A 26108-nucleotide genomic window follows, 5' to 3' on the forward strand; every position below is an offset into this window, starting at 1 on the left:
TATGGATCATGCATCCTAAAGCTTGCACAGTACATCATGCAGGGTAAGGGAAGCAATATCTCTATAGAGGTTGTATCTCTTTCTCTCTAACTTAGTAATAAAAAAAAAAAAGAGAGAGTGATACAGCAGTATGAAGTTTTAATGTGCCACATTTTTGACGGACATAAGTTCTTAGTGATGTAGAATGAAATTTAAAAGATATTGCATGGGACAGGGTAAAAATATGAGGAAAGTCAGGGACACTTTGTAAAACTGTGGACAGTTGAGAGGTATGATTACCAATGGTATGATCAGTCATAATGCCAGTAACCATTCCTCTCAACAGTGCAAATGTTTGCTGAAGGTCTTGATTTTTCCTCGTATTTTACTCTGTCCATTGTAAAATAGGTTATGGATGGTGTTTTTATTCCTATACTAATAGAAAGTCAAGTTATTCAACAATACATTAGCAGTCAGGCTTCTTTCTGTTGGTATATGCTCAATTTACCATGGGTATGTTGATTACGCTATCCATTCAGCATGTGTGTTTTTGAATAGTACTGATCCTTTATTGTATAATTCCCGTGTTTCAGTATTACTGTTGCAATCCCTGATTACAAGCAGGGGGGCACAATTTAAATTTTCTCCAGTAAATATGTCTCCCGAGGCTGTCCATCTGGGCCAGGTGTCTTACCCTTTCTTCTGCTGTTTCAGGATTCGCTGCACCACTTCAGTGGTGGATTCAGTTAGTAGAATAAGTGCATAGTCCTGATTTCATCAATGAAGGTTTAGAGGATCTTAAGTTTTCCTTCAGTGCCTGCTCATTCATATCACTAAAAGAATCATAAGGATCATTTATACATGCACACACTGGTACAGTAGCTGCCAACACATTCATTTATTTAGGAGTTTTTCTTTCTAGTTATATTGTCTTTAATATTAAAATCTGTCACTTCTGAAGCCTGTTGTCTGAGTCCTAGGACTAAATACATCTGAAAAACCGAAGTAGCTTAAACATTTCTTAACACGATCAACCCTATAATCCAACAATGTATTTATTTTATCTTTAAAATCTGCAGCTGTTATTGTACATATGGTCTATAGTTAATCACTTTTATGCACGTCTCCAGAGGGCTTAAGTTAGTAGCTTTTAAGATCCATTGGTACTGTGCTCAATATTTGTGTAGTCTTTCAACAAATTTCTGTAACTCATCTTTAATGATTCCAGTTTAATCCAAAACTGCATCCCGCTATGACATATCTAGATTTTGCATAAAAAATATCTCCTGTACAAAAGAAATAAAAAACGGATGAGACTCCACTCTCAAAAATACTTTGTTTGAATTGAATCTTAGTAATAATAGGACTTGGACTGAAATAATTATTGGGTATATGTTTAATAAATCCACTGTGTAACAGCGTTCCATTGCAGAATTAGATAGGATTCTTTTTTGTTTGACAGCTGTCTCAGGGAATGCTGCCAGTTCAAAAGCAAAATACTGAAACCACTTTCAGTGATATGTGAAACAAATCTTTATATCTACTCTTGAGGTCATACAACAGTGGAAAAAAGTGAATGCTCAAACATTGCAAAAAGTAGTTTGGCCGCGTTGCCTTCGCGTTAATGGCATTGTCTGAAATATAACTCGATCAGTTGACATTCTCCCATTTGTATTTTGTCAGGTATAGAATAGGAATAAAATTGAGAAGAAAACAGGAGTAGGTAGATAAAGGTAAATGTAGGACCATATGCATGTGTAACTTGATCATAGATTAGGTATAGTTGTTAATAAATACTTTTTGACTACAAGAAATGCAATGTAATTCCTGTGTAGAGATCACCATATTCCAGTCACCCTCCTTGACCACAATCCACTCTTGAAAAATTGCTCAGTCTCTCTGTGTTCTTGAATTTCTACTTGAATAGGACCCAGAATATGTAAGTTTGTGATACTGAGCTTTTGCCCTGCTATGAATCCTTTGCATATTGGGCATTTGCTATCCTTGTCAGATTTTTGCTTCTCCCAACAAATGGGATATCTGCTTTGATGAGTGTAATCCTCCATCTGCACCAGCCTCCAGGATATGAAGAGAAGCTGCCTGATGAAAACCATACTTCAGGAGTTTAAGATGTTGTACATTTTCAAATCAGTTTCCTGCAATAGCTAAATAAATACAATACAGTTTGAGTCCCTTAATTTATGAGAATAACTTGGCATACTTTGTTCTTAAGCCTATTAAATGTATGATTTATTTGAATGTTTTTTGAGATGAGCAAAATCTTTAGAATCAAGAAAAAAATCTTTGGTTAAGTACATCACCTAAAGGTATAAATATTCTAGTAGGTGTCCGATCAGTACGACTAAGACCCTGTAGGTTTACGAGGCCAGTTGTCATGCTTATGACCTACTGGTCTTATACAGGCTTAACTGTTGTAACCTAATGTTATTTTTTGCATCCTATATGTATCAAGATTATTTTCCATGGACATTAATGGCTGGCTTTTTCTGTTTGTAAAGGAAAGTTTGTTCTACATTTTATAATGTATCTATCACATTCATTTTTTTATTATATTTATTTTTTATGTTATGTTCCCTTTTCTGATGTTGGCCCCTTTAACTGTGTGCTGTAAGCACAGGCATTCTCATAGAACTGGCTCAGACATTGCCTTACAGACTAGACCGAGCTAATGTCTAAGGCAGACACAGAATACAGTGAAATTTACCTGCAACCCTTCAGAGTAGAAAATTTTTTTGCAACCTAGCAATTTTTCTAATAAGGAATCCATCATATATTTTCAGGTAGTCTCACATGGCTTGTTTGAAAGCTATAGAATGCAGCATTGTTTCAGTAGTGGGTAATATTATCGAAGTACAAAGTTGTGCAATGATCTCCCAGGAGTGACTGGACATTTGTTATTTGTTTATGTTTTATCTGAGTTATTCAGCTGGGTTGTAACCCATATTCCGTAGAAGCCCAAGGAGACCTCCTCCCAAAAAAGTCACAGATATTGATACATATATAGCTGACTGAAGGAAAAACAAGATGTAATAGTAAAAATGTGGTAGTGAATATGAAATTAGACTGCCAATGTACATCAGTAAAGTAGTAAATTTGAAGCATTGTACGCGGTGTATGATTTTGTAATACTGACTACTTTGTTGTGATGCTTCTGACTTTGATTGTGTCTGAATGGTAGACATTCTTATTTTGGTTATTTGGTCATCTGTTCAGTCATTGACCAAATACTGTAGCTTGAACATCCAGTCCAGGTACAGGGCTTCCTTTGACTGCTCTGTAAGCCATCCTGCTTTGTATCCTCTTTGGCATATTTTGGCCTTAATGCAATAATCAGTTGTTTGCAAGCTCAATAGATGTCTTTTTAGTTAGGCAGTGAGTTCATTTGTAGCTGAAAGCACTTGACATGCATCAGTGATTGAAGTTTTCAGACGTTGATACTGTGTTGTGATGTAGCTGACAAACAGGGGGACAGATTATTCCATTGTGATGTATATTTTCAGGAACAGTAATGTGATTGCACTTGGGTAGATACTGCTCTATCTCTGCAGTACTTCCTGTTGAACAGGAACTCAGAATGTAGTATAAAGGATTTCTTGTGGATGTCTAAGCAGTTGCGCAAAGTCTGGTTTGATAAAGTTCATGTTACTGCAAGTGGTGACCCAAAACCAAATTTGCTACATTACGGCAATTTCTTTTTCCAAAGATGCATTAATTGAGTTATAGGAAAAGTTTTGTTTTTTGATGATAGCAACTTTTTATCTAAACAGCTGTGCCAAAATGGAACCCTGTTGAGTGTGTCTGGAACAGAGTTTACTATAATTTCTGTGGTGTATATTGCATCTTTGGTCAGCTATTGCACTGGTGTTTAGTTTCCCTTTATAACTTCCAACAAAAAGTATCAACTTGATCAAGAGACAGAACCTGCACTGTAAAGTTTAGGCCTTAGTCAGTAATGTTATGTAAGCAGCATGCAGCTGTTGATTTTTCACTCTGTCTCTATTATCATAGGACTTCAAGAAATCTCCACAGCCACCAGCATGAGGCACCAGTAACCAAAAAGCACTTCCAGGTCACAGGATATGGGATTGTAAGTATGTAATCTTTAAAATACCGACAGAGTTTAGTTCTGGACGGAAGAGAGGGCTGAGGGAAGGAATTGAAGACATTTTAAAAGTAGGAGGTTTACCATAGTATGAAAAGTGTAGGAATCTGGATAAGAGCTTTGTGTAATTATACATTACAGTAATTATAGATTTTTCATCCAAGGTAAATGCACATAACTTTTTATTTAGAAACCAGATATCTGTCTCGCCCCTTAATGCATTAACTTGTCAGATAAAGGTCAAGCACTTATGAGAAAGTACAGCATAGTTAAGTATTGGATTGTGATTCTTGAAATACTCTGTCTTGGGATCTAAATGTCTTCTGCAACATAGGTTCATAGGAGGTTACTAGGCTTATGACCCTAGGGCCTTTATAAGCCTAGCCGTGTAAAAACCCAAGTACCCTTATGACCATAGTTAGATGGTCATTGTTAGAGCAGTTCTGTGATTAGCACTGACTGCCCCTGTCCATGAGAGACATAGGTGCTGCCCCCAGGTTGAATTTATGGTCACCTATCCAGTTGTCAAGATTGTGCTTGAATAGGGTCATAGAGGAGCTCTGCTTCACATGGAGTGGAAGCTTATTCCAGAGGAGCGGCAATCTGTGGAAGATTATCTGTCTCTCCAACATGTTCTGTTAATGTCACAGGCTAGGTTGAGATCCCTGGAGCGAGTTATTCTTGTCCTATTTGATTTGCAGATGTGCAGCCTTTCCATTAGGGCAGGGTTCAAGACTGCTATGTAGGCCAGACACAGGTTGTCTCTCAGCAACCTGTATGATACAGAGTACAGTGACAGGGCTTTCACTCTTTCCATGTATGTCATGTTTTGGAGGCTCTGGATTCTCTTGGTAAGAAACCTCTGTGGTCTCCATTTGCTGCAGTTGTCTGGTGAGATACATACAGATGAGAGCATTATACTCAATTAGTGATCTGATAAGGGTCAAGTACAGTGGAGCTATAACCTTCCTGGTCTTGGATGCGATGACCTTATTTATAAGATGTGTAATGTAGAATGCTTTTCTTACCACTGCTGACACATGGTGATCGAAGTTTAGATACCTATCAATCTGTGTTCCCAAATCTCGCACCACTGAGTTTGAGCTTAGAGGGGTGCAATCTATAACATAATTAGCAGAGGTTACTTCTTTACCAAAGAGGATAATGAGACTTTTTTTTGCATTAAGTTTTAGTCCGTGGGTTTGGCACCAGTCATTTGTCTGCGTCAGCCCTTTCTGTAATATGTTAACATCATTGACTCTATGATTGCACCCAGTTTACAGTCGTCTGCAAACTTGATAAGCCTCAGGCCATCTATCTTTGCCTGGACTTCAGAGAAATAGATTCCAAAGAGTAGAGGCCCCAGCACAAATCCTTGTGGTACCCCACTGGTAATTGTCCTAGTGGTGGACGTAGACTCCCAAACTTTGACTGTGCGTTCTGTCAGTGAGCCAGTTGGCTGCCTATCTAGTAATGTATGGGTTAGTCCCCAGCTGGGAGAGTTTCTCTATGATACCTGAATGGAGTATTCTGTCACAGGCCTTGGCTAAATCAAGATAGGTGGTATATACTGTCTTACCGTCATCCAGGACTTTGGTGATATTCTCAAAGAAGTCCACCAGGTTTAATAGGCATGATCTACCACTGACAAACCCAAACTGGGTCAGTTCAAGAGTTTGAAGGTTGCCTATGTCCTTGTGAGTATGGTCCTTGATAATTTTTTCCATTGCCTTGCAGATAAGGCTGGTTAGGCTTATGGGTTGATAGTTCCCAAGGTCAGTTGATGGGCCCCCTTTGTGCATGGAGATTACTGTTGCTGTTCTCAACTCTGCTGGGACAAAGATTGTTCTCAGGCTGTGGTTAAAGAGAGTGCTAAATGGTTCATCTTGGATTTGTTTTAGATTGTTTAGTAAGCCGCCTGGGATTGTATCAGGTCCAATAGAGGCCATGTTTTTGGCCTGGGAGAGTGCTTGTTTGAGATGTTCTTTGGAGATACTCGGTAGAGGAGTGATGTAACAAATGCTTTGGGGTATTTCAAGTGGGAACAGGGGGTGAAGTCATTGCCAAATCTGTCAGCTAGCAGCTTGGCAATTTCCTCAGGTTCACTGTGAGTGGTACCATCCATTATAAGTTTGGCACACAGCTGGACATTTCTGCTTAAGTTTCGGATGTAGCTAAAGAATGCCTTATGATTGTCTTTAGCTAGGGATGCTAATTTAGACTTGTAGCTAGCCTTAGAGAACTTAAGATATCTGATTTGCTTGTTCAAGCTGCAAAGGGTATTCTTCCTCTGTTGACTTAATTACCTCCTGTTCTTAGATATCAGTTTCCTTCTTTTGTTGTATAACTTATTTATATTTACAGTCCACCAGGGTGGCTTGTTTTTTTGGAAAGACCTGGTTTTGTTCCGGTTAGGAACAGCCGAGTCAATGTATTTGTGGCTATATAGGCCAATTGTGCATTCCTCTGCATAGGATTCATTGTTGTCTATGTTGGCAGGAGCTTTGAAACTTTTTATACCATCGCTTAATAGGCAATAGTTTGCTTTGGAGACATTTTTCAGTTTTTTTACTTTTGTGGGGGGTGTCAGGTTTGATCTTTACTTCAGACTAGACAGATTTATGATCTGACCTTATCAGGGAGGGCATCACACAGGTGGTAGTGCTGTGACCCCATACATGTTGGTGAGCACTATGTCCAGGGCATTTGATCCCCTTGTGGGGGTAGGGACCAACTGTTCCATGGCATTTGAATTAACAAAGTCCAGAAACCTCATAAAGATTCTGTTTGTGCTTGTGTAAGTCGCCCAATCGATGGAAGGATAGTTGAAATCAGCTATGACGAAGGTGTTTGGCTGGTATGCTGAGTGACTCCAGCAAGTCCAAGTAGGGAGTGTGCTTCTCCTGTTTATGGTGGGGGACCTGTAGTCGGCGATGATGTGGAATGGTGTTTTACCTGTAGTATCTAAAGAGAGTTGTACTGTTTCACCAGTCTTGAGATGCATTTGGATTTAATGAACATGGATACACCTCTGCAAAATAAAAAACCACACTCAAGGATAATCAAGTAAAAAATAGCGTACACTCCTTTATTGTCCGCTTTCGTCAACAGACTTCATCAGAATAAAAAACCTCTTATTAATCAATGTATATATAACACTTCTAATCAAAAATAGATTGAAACAATTAACTGAGTTAATTGATAAAAAATCTTTAAAAACACAGAATCAAGAAAAAAAAGAACTGATGTCAGCATTCTTATTTACAGACAAATCCCTATATTTAAAAAAACATTTTACATTTATTGTGTCATTTAAGCCAGGGTATACGTCAGATTTCAACTTGATTTGCCAAAGAGTCTCCCGTTGTTCCAAATAATTTTTAAAATCCCCCCCCTCTGAGATCAGGATGAACAACCTCTAATACTGAAAATACAAATTTCTTAAAAACGGAACAACTGACTGAATGCTTGAACAATGCATTAGTCCCATCCTCCTGATGAATAGCATAAAGATGCTCCCTAATATGCACTTTTAGGTGCCTAGTGGTCATCCCCACGTAAAAAGCAGGACAACCAGAGCACAAACTGATGTAAACAACACCTTTGGTGTTGCAGTTCACAAATGATGGTACACCTATAATTTTCTGATGGGTAACAATGTTGATATACGGACCCTCAGATATATATCGGCACATGTTACATTGTTGGCAGCAGTGCATTCCTTTTTTGTCAGTGAGAATGGCAACAGAATTGTTGTCATGAAATTCTAAAATTTTCTTTAAACTGTTGTTATTCTTAGATACAAAAAAAGGTTTGTCACCCAGCACTTGGTGTAAATCCAAATTACCCCTAATAATTCTCCAGTTAGTTCTTAATATTTGCTGGATGTGCTGACTGTCAAGTGTCATCTCAAGGGCACAAATCAAATTTGTGTCTATGTTTTTATTAGAAAAGACAGTATCAGAACACAGCTCTGTTTTAGCAGTGTAATCCAACAATGGCTTGTAAACATTAGTGTGTTTGTTTTTAATCTCATTACTAGTTTTTAATAAATCAGGTTTAAAGTATCCTCTGTCCGTGAACAAATTAATAATAAATTCTAGCTCACGAACAAAATCAATGTATTTTGAGGTCATGCGACTGGCTCTTATAAATTGCCCTCTAGGAAGATTTTTGACAATATGTCTAGGATGGTTGCTAGTGTAATGCAAGTAACCATTGTTAAACGTCGCCTTACGATAAATACGTCTGTGTAATCTAGAATCTTCTAAATCCCACCAAAGAAGCACGTCTAAAAAATTGACTTTTAATCCAACACAATCTTTGGTAAATTTTAGATAATTAGATAGTGAATTGATTTCTAAAAGAAATAAGTCAACAGTATTTAAATCACCTTCAATGATGAAAAACAAATCATCAACATAACGGCAAAAAGGAAATATTGAATTTCTTGCCTAGATGGGGTAAAAATTCATTCTCCCACCATGCCATTACCAGGTTAGCATACGCTGGTGCGACGGTAGACCCCATTGCAACTCCCCTCTTTTGCCTGTAATAAGTTTTGTCAAAGAGAAAATAATTATTCTCTAAAATTATATCCAAAAAACCACAAATGGTGGATATGACGCTGGTTGTAAGTCCATAGTTCTTTTTGGATAAAAGACAACGTACAGCTTCAACACCATCATAATGAGGTATACAGGTGTACAAAGATACTACATCAATCGTTAACATAATATGTTTCCGATAATCAAATGCTCCACTCTGGGCATATATGTTTAACTTACTCAAAAAGTGCCAAGAGTCTCTGACATAAGAGACTTCTTTTTTCAAACATGGTCCCAATACAGCATCAATAACAAGGGAAATACCTTCAGCAAGAATTTTATAAGGTTAAAATGTTTGAAATTTTAAATAATACTGAAGAATATGAAATTATTACTTTCCATCAAATTTTACAAAAACAACGAAACATTTACTCTTATTTATATGCCGCTCTTATGTCTGGTGACATTAATTACGAGATTTTTGATTTTTGTACTGTACAACAACCCAGAATTGGTGTCATTTTTGGGATTCCAAAAACCCATAAGTGTTTACAAAATCCTCCCATTAGGCCTATTGTCTCTTCACCGCATTCTGTAACTGAAGGTATTTCCCTTGTTATTGATGCTGTATTGGGACCATGTTTGAAAAAAGAAGTCTCTTATGTCAGAGACTCTTGGCACTTTTTGAGTAAGTTAAACATATATGCCCAGAGTGGAGCATTTGATTATCGGAAACATATTATGTTAACGATTGATGTAGTATCTTTGTACACCTGTATACCTCATTATGATGGTGTTGAAGTTGTACGTTGTCTTTTATCCAAAAAGAACTATGGACTTACAACCAGCGTCATATCCACCATTTGTGGTTTTTTGGATATAATTTTAGAGAATAATTATTTTCTCTTTGACAAAACTTATTACAGGCAAAAGAGGGGAGTTGCAATGGGGTCTCCCGCCGCACCAGCATATGCTAACCTGGTAATGGCATGGTGGGAGTATGACTTTTTACCCCATCTAGGCAAGAAATTCAACATTTCCTTTTTTTGCCGTTATGTTGATGATTTGTTTTTCATCATTGAAGGTGATTTAAATACTGTTGACTTATTTATTTTAGAAATCAATTCACTGTCTAATTATCTTAAATTTACCAAAGATTGTGTTGGATTAAAAGTCAATTTTTTAGACGTGCTTCTTTGGTGGGATTTAGAAGATTCTAGATTACACAGTCGTATTTATCGTAAGGCGACGTTTAACAATGGTTACTTGAATTACACTAGCAACCATCCTAGACATATTGTCAAAAATATTCCTAGAGGGCAATTTAGAAGAGCCAGTCGCATGACCTCAAAATACATTGATTTTGTTCGTGAGCTAGAATTTGTTATTAATTTGTTCACGGACAGAGGATACTTTAAACCTGATTTATTAAAAACTAGTAATGAGATTAAAAACAAACACACTAATGTTTACAAGCCATTGTTGGATTACACTGCTAAAACAGAGCTGTGTTCTGATACTGTCTTTTCTAATAAAAACATAGACACAAATTTGATTTGTGCCCTTGAGATGACACTTGACAGTCAGCACATCCAGCAAATATTAAGAACTAACTGGAGAATTATTAGGGGTAATTTGGATTTACACCAAGTGCTGGGTGACAAACCTTTTTTTGTATCTAAGAATAACAACAGTTTAAAGAAAATTTTAGAATTTCATGACAACAATCCTGTTGCCATTCTCACTGACAAAAAAGGAATGCACTGCTGCCAACAATGTAACATGTGCCGATATATATCTGAGGGTCCGTATATCAACATAGTTACCCATCAGAAAATTATAGGTGTACCATCATTTGTGAACTGCAACACCAAAGGTGTTGTTTACATCAGTTTGTGCTCTGGTTGTCCTGCTTTTTACGTGGAGATGACCACTAGGCACCTAAAAGTGCGTATTAGGGAGCATCTTTATGCTATTCGTCAGAAGGATGGGACTAATGCATTGTTCAAGCATTCAGTCAGTTGTTCCGTTTTTAAGAAATTTGTATTTTCAGTATTAGAGGTTGTTCATCCTGATCTCAGAGGGGGGGATTTAAAAAATTATTTGGAACAACGGGAGACTCTTTGGCAAATCAAGTTGAAATCTGACGTATACCCTGGCTTAAATGACACAATAAATGTAAAATGTTTTTTAAAATATAGGGATTTGTCTGTAAATAAGAATGCTGACATCAGTTCTTTTTTTTCTTGATTCTGTGTTTTTAAAGATTTTTTATCAATTAACTCAGTTAATTGTTTCAATCTATCTATTTTTGATTAGAAGTGTTATATATACATTGATTAATGAGAGGTTTTTTATTCTGATGAAGTCTGTTGACGAAAGCGGACAATAAAGGAGTGTACGCTATTTTTTACTTGATTATCCTTGACTGTGTTTTTTTATTTTGCTTTGGTTTTTTGGTTCTTTGATTAATGGATACACCTCCACCTTTGGTTCTTTCAACTCATTTTTGGGTCTGAATGTGCGAAAGGCATTGCAGCCTTGTACAGCCAGGGTGCTCTCAGCAGCCTTGAACCAAGTTTCAGTGACTGCACAAATGTCAGCATCTTCCAAGTTGGAGTGCTTTCAGGGAGTGCAGTTTACTGTTTAATCTCCTAGCATTAAGCAGCATGACCTTGAGTTTGCCCTTGGTGGATTTTTTATGTCAGAAGTTTTGTTGTTTTGCCTAAAACAGGCACTATGGGGGAGGCAAGCGTCTTTGCCAGTATCCGAAAGCCTTGAGGAGGCAGGTGAAGGCCATCTCTGGCAAAGCAGAGTGGACTGTCAAACATGTCTTTCCAGGCAGCCAGATACTGGACCACCCTGAAGTGACACCAGAACCTAAGCTAATTATTAAAATCAATCATTTTTGTCTGGATTGTGGCATCATCCTCGGTGAAGTTCGAATGCTGCTTAGGGCTAGGGACATACCTGCTTGGGACACACAATCTGAGAGTTTGGTCATGTCTCTCTTCATATAGTCCAGAGAAGTATATGTCAAGTCATTCATACCAACATGTACTATGACAGTCATAACAGTAATTGTTGCTGAGTGACTAGGGTGCATGCTTAATTTGATAGATCCTGGCACCTGACAGGCAGATGACCAAGCTCTTCTCCTTGTTCAGCCTGGTGAGGGGGACATCTGTGTGTTTCACTATTGAGTCACCTAAAACCAGACCATTAGGTTTTGAGGTGTTTTGCCTTAGGGGCTTAATTGTTGAGGCACTGATGTGTGTTGTGGTGGGTTCTGTTTGTGTACCAGTATGCGTATTTTGTTTGCACTTGGGAGGTCTCTGGTCTTTTGGTAGGCTCTTAGTGAGTACCTTTGCATATGTGGGTTTATGTGTCTTGGCCTTCTCTTGTGTGAGAGGGGAGGTGTGTGTGCTGACAACCTGTTGTATGTCTTGTTTGTTGTTTTGTGAGAGGACTAATTCTAATTGTATAGTTACATTTCTCACATACTGTATTTGCTTTCAGAGCACATGGTTGTCTGTATACATGAGGCAATTGCTACATTGCCTCAGGATGCCCATGTCAATCAGGTTGGCTGGAGAAATGGTGGGAAACTGTCTGTCCATTATGGCAGGTATATATTGAAGTGACTAATGAGGATGGGCTAGAAAACCAGAATTTGCTTGTAAGACTAACAAGGGTGGCTATTCTGTGGGAGGCTAAGGGTGGAAGACTAGGTAAATGCCTCAGAATTCACAACTGAGTTGCTCGCTGGGTAGAAATATACAACTGCGTTGTGTACAGAGAGGCAGTAGAGAGGAGGGTTTTCTAGCAGCTATATCAGGGGAAGATTGTTGTTTCTAAGCATTTGTGTCTCTACAAGCAGGGCTAAACCCTGTTGTGCATGGTGCTTAAATATAAGCAGAGTTTACTACAATCATAAAAAAAATGTATCCAATCTGCTTTACAAGTTTGCAGACATCTCCAACAAGTAACATTTTGTGAGGGATTCATTTTAGCTATTCTATTGGGTGTTAGAAAAGATCTGTGTAGAAATTTCCATGTGAAATTTCTCCAGTATTGAACGTTTGATGTTAGTTTTATAGAATAGAGTAGATCCATTTTACTCTCCAGAGATAAGTTTAATGAATGTCCTTTGATAATGAAATCCCAAACGTTTTGGTTAATAATAGTCTTATATTTCATTAATAATTTATACATTTTTGAAATTATATTCTTCTTATTTTTATTATCATAGATAACTTCATATAAATAACTTATAAATTTTGGTCTGGCTTTGTTGTTTCCTTCTTTCAGGATGTAAAAGGAATCCAAAGTGTCTGGATTCAAGAAGTGTGACTCATGCTGTCAGAAAATGTCTCTGACAATGGGCACACTTCTTGCATCTATTGTTTAGGTGCTGTGCACCTGCAGGACTCTTGTTCTATCTGCCATACCTTTAGTCCAAGAGTCCTGCAGGAGCGTAAGAATAAGCTTATTCTTAGGGGGTCTTTTAAAACCCCAGGATTCACCGGCCAAGAGCTCTCAGCCTGTGAAATCCTCTAAATCTCCAAGCCGTCGGCTCCAAGTTCGGAGCCGTCCTCGGTCCAGACTCTACCTTCTACTTCGGTTCTGGCTGGAACCGATAAGACTATCTCCCCGTCAGCTACATCAGAAACTTCAGAGCCTTTGCGGAGCCACAAGATGCTGAGGTCCCCTTCACTGGAATCGGTACATTCGGCTCCTCGGTCTCCGTTGCTTCAGACCGAGCGCAGTCATTGATCCTCTCACTCCTCTCGATCCTCTAGGCTGTTGGATCATGATGTGGAGAGAGTGGTCAGTAGGTTGCTAAAGTCGCAGGCACTTGCCAAGATGTTGTCCAACCCTCCTCAACAGGTGTCAGCTCCGTCCACTTCTCTCGATGTTCCTCGTCCGACTCCAGTGAGTTCAGAGTTGGAGTTCGAGTAGTGGAACTGTTGGCTGCGATAACTCTATCTCCTTCGGTTCCGATGTCAGCTTCGATCCCCTTGGTGGTGCCGTCCATCGAGGGATCTGGGCGCTGGGGTTCCCTCGTCAGTTCCGATGGGGTGAGTGGCATCGGACCCTTGTCCGACCTCGTTCTTCCTCTTGGAGCTTCGGCGCAGGTGAGCTCGGCTCCTACATCGGACTCGGAGCCATCTCTCTCGGTGCGGAGAAAGATTCCGATTTCCTCGGAACCGGAGCTTTCTCTGCATCGTGGCAGGGACACCTTCGATGTCATGAGGAGTGTGCTGGCCACTGAGTCAGCTCCACTATCAGCCCCACCGGCTCCATCCCCTGTATTGCCTGTGCCAACCTCTGCTCCTCCTCCAGACCCCAAGCGTAGGGAACGGATGCTCCAGGGCACCTCAGTGGGTGTTTCCTCTTCTTCCGAGGCCTCCCCTGATCATTCAGAGGAGCCCCCTCGTAAGAAGAAGTGCAAGAGGAAGCACATTGACTCCCCTGAGTCTGTCACTTCTGATACAGACTTAGATGATTCGGAAGGGTCCCCGATATCCCCCTTTGAAGATGTTTCCTTCTTGGACATCCTAGAAATGCTTAAGCAGAGGGGGAACTGGAATCCCCTAGCCCCTACCGAGGATGAGTCTGTATTTATGGATGCATTCAGTTCCCGACCTTCCACCTCCTGAGTTTCTCCGCCTTTCGATCCACTTATGTCAGTGGTGGCTCGAAAGGCTTGGTCAGCTCCTGATACAGTGGAACCAACTCCGAGGAGACCTGGCAAATTCATCTCAGCACCCCAGGATAAGCAGTTCCTTACAAAAGGTGTTCCTGTTGATGCCATCGTGGTAGCAGCAGCCACCAAAAAAGAGTTAGCGGAGACCTCTTCGTCTGTCCATCCTCCTAACAAGGAGTCTAGGACGATGGACGGATATGGGAAGCGAATGTTCGCTTCAGCGACCTTTTCTATGAGGTCACTGAACTACTTATGTCATTTTACCCGGCTTCAGCGGGATCTTCTTAAAGAGGTCAGAGATACCCTTCAAGATCCATCAGCAGAGGGGGCTCAAGCTAAAGTAGCTTCCCAGCTGGCGATGCTTAATTCTGTAGTTAACTCCTCCATGAGGCTCATTTCCTATGCAGCCGATGGTGCGAGTAGAGCCACAGGTACGGGTGTGGCCCTTAGGAGGCATGCATGGATGCGGCTGTGTAATTTTGCGTAACCCTTTTGAGCGCCATTCACCAACACCCCCTTTGATGGCTCCTTTCTCTTTGGACCACAGGTGAAAGACACTTTGACTAGGTGTGAGCAAGAAGGCAAGACTCTCTCGGCCGTGGGAGTCCATTTTTGCACTCCTCCTAGACCATACCCTAAAGGTCAGAAGAGTGGCAAAATGTGGTTCCGAAAATCCCAGGAAGCCTTGCCTGACACACGTAGCAATTTTTCCTCCAGGGGCAGAGGGGGAAACAATAACAACAGACACTGCCCTTGTGGCAGAGGGGGTCTACAGAACCAGGGCAACAGAGAATCTTTCTCTGATAAGCCCTTTCAGCATCCCTGAAGGGTAGCCCAGCTGCTCACCTCTGCAGGCAGTCAGGGGAAGACTTTCACTGTACCCAAAAGCCTGGCAAAATTTAACACAAGACAGATGGGTATGGTCCATTATATCTGAAGGTTACAAAATTCCCTTCTGTCAACCCCCCCTTACCGTCAAGGAAATCCCCTCCAGATGTTCCACCCAATCTGAAGGACCAAGCAGTCATAGAAGTTTCAAAACTGTTAGAAAAAAAGAGTCATCCAGGAAGTCCCGGCAGACCAGCATGGATCCGGAACTTACTCAAGGTTCTTTTTGGTACCAAAAAAGACAAGGGACTGGAGACCGATTCTGGATCTCAGCAGACTAAACAGGTCTGTACAAAGAACAAAGTTTCGGATGGTCACACTACAGTCCATTCTACCCTTTCTGGGTCAGGACAATTGGATGTGCTCGATAGATCTTCAGGACACGTACTACCACATCAAGATGGACAGGCGCTCCAGAAGATTTCTTCGCTTCCGGCAGGGAGACAGTCATTACCTTTTCAGAGCTCTGCCCTTTGGTCTCACCACAGCCCCCAGGGTGTTCACCAAATGTATGGCAGTGGTCACGGCTCACCTGAGACATCGAGGAGTGCAGGTGTTTCCATATCTAGACGACTGGCTCCTCACTGCTACTACCAGACATCAGCTTCTACAAGCCAGGGACTACACAATCACAATCTGCTCCCAGCTAGGCATTACAATAAACTTTGAAAAATCTGCCTTGTTTCCCTGTCAATCTATCACCTACACAGGAGCAGACTTAGACACAATAAACATGTCCTCAAGGCTACCGCTAGAAAGGGCGTCTACAATTCGTCAACAAGTACAAATTCTAATGCAGAGCAAAAGAATCCAGGTCAGGTTCATCCTTCAAACTCTGGGTTCCATGGCAGCAGCCATTCTTCTAATCCCATTGGCCCGCTTTCACATGAGGATCCTTCAGTGGCTTCTGTTCACACAGTGGTCCTTCCAACAGGTATTTTTCTCCAAGCCATATTTACGGATTCTTTTGTTTTATCTAAACCGCTAATTTTGTTGAATGTTAATGAAGAATCTGTAATGAATAAAAAAAATTTATATCTGTTATGGACTATTCTAGCAGTTGCTAGAAAATGCGTAACCAGGAAATGGAAATCCACTTCAGAACCATCATTTGAAGAATTCTTGGGATTACTAAAAGAAACTTCTACAATGGAAGTCAAGGTAAAGGAACTAAGAATTTCGCCTAAGCCATGGACTAACAGTCCTTGGGGAAAGATCTTTACTCTTTTTAAAACACTAGAAACAAACCCAGACTCTATTTAAATGAAGAAAATTGAAGAAAACCTCTCAACTCAAAACATATATAATATCTGACACAAATGGTTATATCTAATATTTCTAACTCAGGCCTTATGTATATAACGTATATAGTTTATCTGTTTAAAATAGCACAAATGTTTACAACTGAAATTCTAATACTTCTGAAATAATTCAATAAAAAAATTTTTGAGCAAAAAAAATATAAGCAGTTAAACAGTTTTAACACAAACTAATGAAAGGGAAAGCCCAAAAGTGAGCCTTATTCCAACTATCTCCAACTCAGTTGGGTTTTGGGCTGCACATGTCTGCTGCCAAGGGTGTAGGATGGCTGGTTTTAGTGCTCAGTTAATACCAAACACGCTAGCTTTAGAAAATCTTGAGTCTAGCCTGTGCTGTGAAATACAGAACTACTAGAAAAAAACAGTCCTAACAGGACCAACAGCAAAATTGAAATGGCAATTAAGGAAAATACAGTTCAGAAAAGTGCAATGCAAGCTTAAACTATGCTTATTTTTTTTTGCTGATCACAGTGGATACCTTGGATTTAGTTCAGATTCACTCCAGGTCTCTGGCTATGTCTCCAAACTCAGAGCAGCTCTGCCAGACTGAGCACAGAAACAGCAACAGAAAGGTTTGGAAGGTCAGGTATATTTCAGAGTGGATACTGCTATACTGCTGCTTTGGAGCAGACTCCCTGTTTACATAAAACAAACTTCATCCCTGGCCATTTTCAAGCGCAACTTAGATCTATGGATGGGAAACAGAAAACTTACCACAGGACTACACCCTGTACTACTAAAGGACAGATGCAGCTCCTAAATGCTTAATTCCGTGCATGGGTTCCTTCAAATTGTATATGGTATGAGTCCAGTTATTCTTATTAAGGGTAATATATAATTATTGACCATGGAATGGGTAATGCCAGTATATGACCAAATTGATGGATAGGTTATTTCGAGCACGAAAAAGGGAACTGGCTAGGCTTAAACTGGCCTGCAAGGGCAGCTAGCATAGTAATTACCTATGAACCTGCGGAAAACTTACTCTGAGTTACCATATATCCTCATATAAGATGATCCTATGGGGAGAAGTCTAGGACATTTTTTGTGGACCAAAGCCTATGAAAATGGGTTTACCAGTTTATATCTCTAGGTATTAAAATGAGTGTAGTGTTCTGAGTTAAGCTAGTGATGTTTGCACTACAATAAGATAGGTGTTTCATTTATTGTTTTATTCTCCATTTACCTGTGTTATTGTAATCAGCACTAATGTTAGGATAATGCAGGTAGTTGAAGAATTACATTTTTCTGATTTGATATAATTGATAGCATTTATGGTGGGACCACAATCTCAACAAGCTTTACATTAAAAGGAAAATAATTTTGACCAAAAGTAAGAAAAAGAATTTCCAGAATGATAGAGCCATCAGTGAAATAAACAACTCAGGAACCTAGTAAAATCCACCAGAGTCAAGTCTGAAGTTAAAAGAGCCACCCAAGCCAAAGACGGTCACAAGGCCTTTTTTAGTTATGTTCATGTCAGAAGCACAACACAGCAATGCACTGAGCTGATTGCGAATGATGTCAACCTACTGTATATGAAGCTGAAGATAATAGTGAATCTACGGGCCATTAAATTCTGTTCAAGGTCTACTTATCTCTCCCTTCCGTCTATCCCACGAGATACACTTGAAACTGACACGATTCCAGCTATCACACAAGACCAAGTCCAAAAAGTGCCATCAGAAGTTAAAAATACTAGATTAGTGCATTCTGACAGTTATTCCCTGGATGCATCTTACATGACATGAAGCATGATTTAGACCCCTCCATCAACGCTGTTAAAACTTAGCCTCCATACAGGTTTTGTACCAAGCAAATGGAGACTAGGTACAGTCAGTGTTCAACAGACACACTACCTTACTGGCATATGGGTGGTAGTGCCCTGCTGTCCTCCCTTTAGCAGTCTATCAAAGCTCAGAGCTCCTCCCACTACCTGCTAATGGGTGTGAAAGACCAATCACCAGGCAGGAACAGGACTGCTCTTCAAACCCACAGACCAGGACCCTTCAGTTTTGTATTGCCACAGTAAGAGAAAGATCTCTTGGAAGATTACTCTTCTCCTTTGGTTTATGTCAGCTGCTGAGCTCTGATGAGAAACCCTTTTGGGTATTTATACCTCCATCTACCTTTTTCTATCTATGCTTGACATGTGTATTCTGCTGATTTGCTTGTTTTTCTTATTGGAAAACTGTATGTACTTTGGGTTTTATTTCTCTTTCAGTGTAAGTATCATACTGTTTATTTTAAGCTGATTCTAAGTTTCTGATGGATTGCTAACCCTTGTGATGTGCTTATTGCCACTGGTGATTGTTTAACAGTGTTTGTGTACTAAGGCCATTTTAATGCAGTTTCTCTTATTGCCTCATGATGCTAGAATTGTAAGTAATTTGCAGTGATTTCCATTGAGTAAAAGCTTCTTTTGAAAGTTTTTACAGGAAAACATGCTGTCCTTAACATTTTTTCCTTTGGAGCTATGATTATTTGAGATAATTAAATAGATTTGCAGCATTTTTAGTTTAAATTTAGATTTTGGTGACATTTTTGTTTGATAAACTTTTGTGACAGAAATTTTTCTTAGGTTTATTTTTAATTCATTGACTAGGCTATTTTAGTCTATTTCTGTTCATGTGAGGCTGAAACTAGCCTTGATTTATTAATTTTGGTGGTCTTTGTGACATGTATTTTGTCCTTTGTGCTAGGCTACTGAAATTGCTGTCTTTTTTCTAAGTGCAATATTCAATATAGTATCCCTGCAGAAATGGACTTAATATTTCTATTTAGAGAGAGAATAGTGGGATTTGTCCATTTTTTACTTGGTTGACTGTGCAACCAGTATTTGGCTGCTGCTTTTTTTTTGTCCCCTGATTTGATGGACTCTTGAGACAGTGCCTTCACTACCACCATCTACCCTTGTGTATCTAAAAACGTAAAAATCAAGAAATATGCCTCAGCCTACTGCTTGTGACTTTGCCTTAGACTTGGTCAGACTATTGGACCACTCGCCTTCTGATACTTACAGGTCCCCTGAGTGTCAAACACATCCTTTGAGGCTATACTCTTGTCTGCTTCAGGTATGGGAGAACCAGTCCTTTGAGGTGCAGGGGAGGTCAGGGATGCAGAATCCATTGCCAGTGTTATGCCCCCCCCCCAGGATTTTCCCACTTGAGTAGTACATGCTAAGAAGAGACAGAAGACCCATCATGTGGTAGATCAGCAGTCTCTGACTGTTTTCACACCTGAGATGGTGGCTATGACTAGATCCTTTGTTCAGGCAGTTGATGACAGGGTACTTACCTAGGTTATAAATAGCAATGGCATTTCCACGTCTGGTCAGTTATCAAAGGATCCTGATTTTGAAGGAGATCTGGTGTCTGAGGTTTTGGACCTGTGTGAGTTGCATCAGTTGGTTTCCTGTCATGACAAACAGGTTCAGGAGCCCAAACAGATTTTTTTCTTTTAACCAAATGGCGTCTACATTTAGTGATGTATTCAGCTGGGCGCAGTTCTTGGCTTACCTCAAAATCAGTAGGGTTTATGATCTTTTGGAGGCATGTAGAGGCCTTTCCTACATTGATCCTTGCTTTGGAGGATGTTTTTAAGAAAGGTTATAATTATGTTCTCTGCATTGAGGCACTGCCTTAAAAAAAAAAAAAAAAAACTGTGCTTAAGAAATTTAGGGTGTGCTCGGCCTTGCCTGACCTCCAAGCTCCTTTGCCTGTGGACCCTACTTTGGTGTCCCCAGCAACTTCTTCTAATAAAGAGACTTTGTCTTCTGCAAATGCTGTTTCTTCTGATAAGTTAGACAAAGGAATAGAATCTCATGGAAAGAAGCTGGCTCAGTCTGATACAGTTTCCTTTAAAGTGTTCACTACCTATGTTTTATGCAGAAGTTTGTGTTGAGATGCATATATATATATATATATATCTATATATATATATATATATATCTATATATATATATATATAAAACTTAGATGAAATTGCTGCATTGTTACCTGCTGTGCAAAAGGTCTGTGCCAAAAGATTTTGTGCCATTTTTTTTTTATCTTGTGTCAAAGCATGCTTTAAAGAGCCCTTTGGAAGGGGCTGATACTCTGATACTATTGCTAGAAATGCAACATAGAGAGTGGTGATCAGGAGGTATGCTTAGTTGTACAGCCAGAACTTTTCTGATGAGTTAAAAAAATGAGGTTTTGAATCCTCCACTTGAGTCTGGTAGTGTGTGTTTGGTAGAGTGGCTAATCAGATCCTTAAAACACTGGGCTGACAGACATAAAAACTCATGCAAGGGGTATAGAAAATGGTTCATGCCCCCAAATTTCCTTTATTTAACTAGGATAAATTTTGGTGGCCTTCCAAACAGAAGCCCCTGCCAAATAAAAACCAAAGCAGTAAAAGGAAACAGCAGGATTAGAACCCCATCAAGCTTAACAAGGGGGTTCCTTTCCCGAAAAGGATGGTCCCCCTTAAAACCTATGATTCTGGCATAGCAGCTGTCTTTCTTAAACTCCCCTTTGGGTGCCACGTCTCTTATGTTACCTCTCAACAAGACCACCTGTCTGTCAGTGGTTTCCAACAAATGGGTGCTCACCATTATTGTCAGGGCTTGCAGTGGAAAGAACATCCACCTCTGTTCAGAGGGGTTCCCCCTCATCTGTCAGACCAGACTTTGTTATTCCTTACTATTCTCTGGCAAATGCAGCACTCTGGGGTCATAGAACCAGTCTTACCTTCATAAATAATGAGAGTTTTCTACTATAGAATTTTCCCATTTCCCAAAAAAAGAGGTGTTGTGGGGACTGGTGTTGGACCTTTCCTTTCTGAATATGTTTAAGGTCCCCAAGTTCAAGATGCTCATTCTTCAGATGGTGCTTGCCCTGTTGCTGGTCCATTGCTTCATGGTGACCCTGGACTTGAAGGATACATATCATATCCCCATTGCTTATCTATTTAGGAGAGTTCTTAGATTTGTTGTGTTTGGTTCGCCCTGTCAGTTTTCTGTATTGCCCTTTGGGCTGTCTACTGCACCTCAAGTGTTTACCAGATATCTTGTCCCAGTAGTGGCCAACTGTCAGATTCTGGACTTCCACATTTCTCCTTACTTGGATGACTTGCTGATATGCGCAGAGTCTGCATTCATGTTTGTTTGGATTCACTGGAGATGGTCTTGGCCTTATTCTCCCATCTAGGGTTCAAGCTGAACCTCCTGAAGTTGTGTCTGACATCCTTGCAAAGACTAGTCCTTCTGGGGTGCTTAATCGATTCCCACAAGAAAATGGTCTTTCTTCCAGAAGACAAGATCCTATCTTCTCAGACGGTGTTTCTGTATTTCTCCCAGAGGAATGTCACCTGTGCAAGAGAATTCATAAAAAGTCTCGGACTGATGGCTTTCATGATTCTCATGATATCACTGGCCCATTTTCACATAAGGAAAATAAATGTCTTGTCTGAAATTGCTGAACCCAGCCCCCTTATTCTCATAATTCCAGTTGCCAGTGCTACCATTTATCAGATGAGAGTTGTAGTGGTGGAGAGAGCAGTCGAGTATCAGTCCAGGACTTTCTTTCTACTCTCCATTGCCAGTGTAATCTGTCCAGACAAATTCTTCTGACTTTGCCTGAGGAGCTGTGTTAATGAGAGTGCAAGTGCAAATCACTTAGAGGCCCAGGACACATAGAAGCACATCAGTATCAAGGATATATTGGTGAGTCATGCCTTAAAAACCGTTTACCACCTATGGACTTTGGGTCTTTGTGGGGTGGTTATGGACAAAACCACAGTGAAGTGGTACATTAGCCAACAAAGGTGGAGGGGATACAAGGTCATACCCTCTGTGCAAGTTTGCCGTGATGGCTTTACTGCATTCTCTGACTCATACATCACGTCAGAACAGAAAATTGTGGCACACAGGCTAAGTATATCCCGGCAGGCCTGAATGAGTTACAAGTCAAGGCAGTGATGTTCCAGGATATAGTCTATATGTGGTGAAAACCTCAAATAGATCAAATCACCTCCTCCTTTCACAACAGACAGTTGGAGAAATTTTGTTCCAGACATCCTTGCAGCTATGCTTGGAGGACAGATACAGTCTTGTTCTATTGGATGGGAATGTTCCTGTATGTGTTTTCACCCTTTCCACTGATTTACAAGGTACTTCTGAAGGTTTAGAAAGAAATGCCAAAGATCATTTTGGTGACCCCCCTATTGGCTGAGACAATCTTGGTTCTTACTTTTAATGGTATTGGTCAAGGGCAATTACCACTGACTTCCTCACACTCTGGATCTTCTCACAGTCTCAGGGGTGACTGGTACACCCCAGTTTGGAGAAACTTCAGTTGACAGCCTTGGATGATTCAGCCTTGTTCTATTTAGGCATGTGCTTCATTAGAATATGTAGCAGGTGTTAAAAGAGGCCAGAAAACCTGCTACTAGAAAATGTTATGTTTACAGCTGGATGAGGTTTTCTAACTGGTACCTAAATGCAAACGGAGGGTCCATTGAGGTTAATATCCTTCTGTCTTTGAAATATTTGTGTGAGTTACTTCAGCATGGTTTATTGTATGCCTCCATTAAGGTGCATTTAGTGGTCATCTCTGCTTGTCTGCCTATGGATTCCCCTATTTCTTATTCTCTTTTGGGAAATCAGTTCATGAAGGAGTTGTGCATATGAGACCCCCTCATGAGCAAAATTCCTCCTTTATGGGATCTCAGCTTTGTTCTTGAGAAATTGATCCCATCACCTTTCAAACTGGCAGTGCAAGCTGAGGTCAAATTATTAATATGAAAAACTGTTTTGCTTATTGCTCTGACATCTGCAAGGCGAGTTTCTGAGCCGCACATTCTCATGGTGGGACAACCTTATCCAATTTTCCACAGGGATAGAGCTGTGTTCCACACTAATTCTTCTTTCATGCTAAAAGTGATCTCAGAATTCCCTTTCATTCAATCTCATTCAGTCTATTTTCCCTTTGTTCTTTCCAGAAGCTAAGAATAAGAGAGAGACAATACTTCATACCTTGGATGTGCATAGGTAGCTCATGTACTACCTTGACAAAACAAACATTTTTATGGCTTTAAGGCTGAAAGACTTTTTATTTCCTTCTCACAAGCAAGGAAAGGTCAACCTGTCTCTCAGCAAACCAGTGCATATTGAGTGTCCTCTGGTATTGTTTTTTAGTTGTACCCACCATAGCATGGTGAATCCAGGCAAGGTAAAGGCATATTCCACCAGGACCTTTTCCTCTTCAATGGCATAGTGAAAAGGAGAGGCTTGTAGAAGTATTCTAGAGGCAGCAACTTGGTCCTCTTTCCATACATTTTTTGTTAATTATTTTTATTAAACTCAATGAGTGACAATGTTATTACATAAACAAATATGTAGAAATTGCATTTGTACAACAGTAAAACAACATAATTGACAACATACAACCATAAAGAACAAAACAAAGAACAAACTATGTACAAGGTGTCTACTAAAATTTTATGAATACATAGAGCATATTTAGCAAATAAGTATATCAAAACTGGTATACTGTCCATTTCTTCAACAGTCTATTTACTTTCAGCCATTAATTTAAGAATAAGTAATTCCAGTGTTTTTCTGCTTGATGGTTAAGATTTCCATATGGCAAGTTTCAGTTGCAGTGTTAAATAATTCTTTCATAGTTGGTATATTAATTTACTTCCGATTTTTTATCATTTTTCTTGCCATACTAAGAATTGTCCAAAGAAGAGCGTAATCAACTTTTTTAACACAAGTGGGCACTGGTGCATTAATCAGAATTAAAGATTTATTTAGATTAAATTTATCACCGAATAGAGCCTGTAAAAAAATTAAGATTATTCCAGAAAGGTTTGATTGTGTTACATTCATAAAACACGTGCTGCCAGTAAGCAATAGTATCTAACCCACATCTCCAACAACCAGTTTTATTTTTGAAAATCAATCTGTATTTTATGAGGTGTAAAAAAATGCTTTATGTAAAATCTTCCAGGAGTTTAGTCTCCATCTTAAAGAAGTTGAGGTTTGAATTGAAGATATTAGAATCATTTTTTTCTCACTGTCAGTTAGATAATAGTAATAAATAGTTACAAAGTATTTCCAAAAGTTGTTATTGCAAGAATCCGTCATACTTTTTTCCATTCTATAAATTCTATTAAGACTACTTTTCTCTGGATTATTATGGGAAGATGAGTATATCAGATGTTCAGTTAGTTTAGGGATCTCATTTTTAACTGAGGATTGCATCAGACATAATCTTTTCTCCAAGGCATATCTGCAATTTTGTATATCAAGCCATCTTTCTGAATTTAAGTTAAATTTGTTTATAATGTAATCTAGTGAGTGCATTTTCCTTTCTCCATAAATTGGGACCAAAATATTAATGGTTTGTCTTTGAGTATTCATTATAAATGTACTAAAAGTAATACTATTGTTTTGAGTATATGCTGTTTGAAAGATTAAAAATAGCCAATCTGAGTAATCTGGGGTCTTGTATACTAGATTTTTGAAGTTAGTGAATGCCATAGTTATATAAGTTGAGTTAATTGATAATTTTTGATGCACAAGTATATGATCTTTTAACAACCAAAGGAAATTATTATAAATTGTATTATAGCAACTAAAATGTAATAAATTATTTTTATAAGTATAAACCCTTAAATAGCCTTCCATTTAGCAGAATATTTATCCATAGAATTACTGTTTTGATCATGGCTGATCTAGAATATAATTCTGTATCAGGTAGATTTATTCCACCATTGGACCATGTATGAAGATGATGTTTGAGTGCCAGCTTAGGTTTATTAGGGTGCCAAGGAAATTTGAGTATTTGAGTATTGAAATCTTTAATATATTGCTTAGGAATAGGAGAAGCTAAAGACTGTATTATATATAATATTTTGGGTAATATTATCATTTTTATAATTAGTAACTTATTTGTTTCATCTTTTCCATATTGATTTTGAGTTTATGATTTAAAATTTCTAGATATTTGCTTTGTAATTTATTTACTTTATGTATATAAGTATTTTTGTTATTTTGATGTTTTAACCTTAGTTTTATGATTTAAGAGCATCCCATATATAAGCTTCTGATATATCATTTGTATTATTAAATTTTAAATACATTTGAATCTCTTTATTCAAGAAATCTTTAAAATCGTTCATGTTTGTAATGTAAGCCAAAATTCTTTTAATTTGAATATTATTGTTGTGATTCATATAAAGATCTGATGTTATGGCATTATGATCCGAAATCGGGCAAGAAGTTATTTTAACTTTTTCCAAATTGTTGATCATATCATTTGAACAAAAGACTCTATCAATTGTAGAAAATGTTCCATGGTTATTTGAGAAATGTGTAAAACGAAGGGAGTTTTTAACCAGGTATTTTTTACTTGAGTCCTTAATATTTAGTGTATTTATAAAGTTTAGTAATGCTTTAGCATTAGCTGATATTTTACGTTTCCCTTTAGTTAGAATCAGTATCATGTAATATACAATTAAAATCACCAGTGATGATGAGACTTCCCTTAGAA

General features: G+C 39.0%; 1 protein-coding gene across 2 annotated transcripts in view; it reads left to right on the forward strand.

The window, feature by feature from the left end:
* The window catches only part of POMT2 (protein O-mannosyltransferase 2), a 1453485-nt gene that overhangs the window by 825682 nt on the left and 601695 nt on the right, over positions 1-26108 (forward strand). For both annotated transcript variants that reach the window (XM_044073901.1, XM_044073900.1), the window contains exon 12: positions 4009-4087. In XM_044073901.1, coding sequence (XP_043929836.1) covers positions 4009-4087 — 79 coding nt within the window. The remainder of the gene's footprint in view (positions 1-4008; positions 4088-26108) is intronic.

The sequence above is a fragment of the Protopterus annectens genome, chromosome 6.part0, assembly GCF_019279795.1.
Source record: "Protopterus annectens isolate FY-2018-M chromosome 6.part0, PAN1.0, whole genome shotgun sequence".
Classification (NCBI taxonomy): Eukaryota; Metazoa; Chordata; order Ceratodontiformes; family Protopteridae; genus Protopterus; species Protopterus annectens.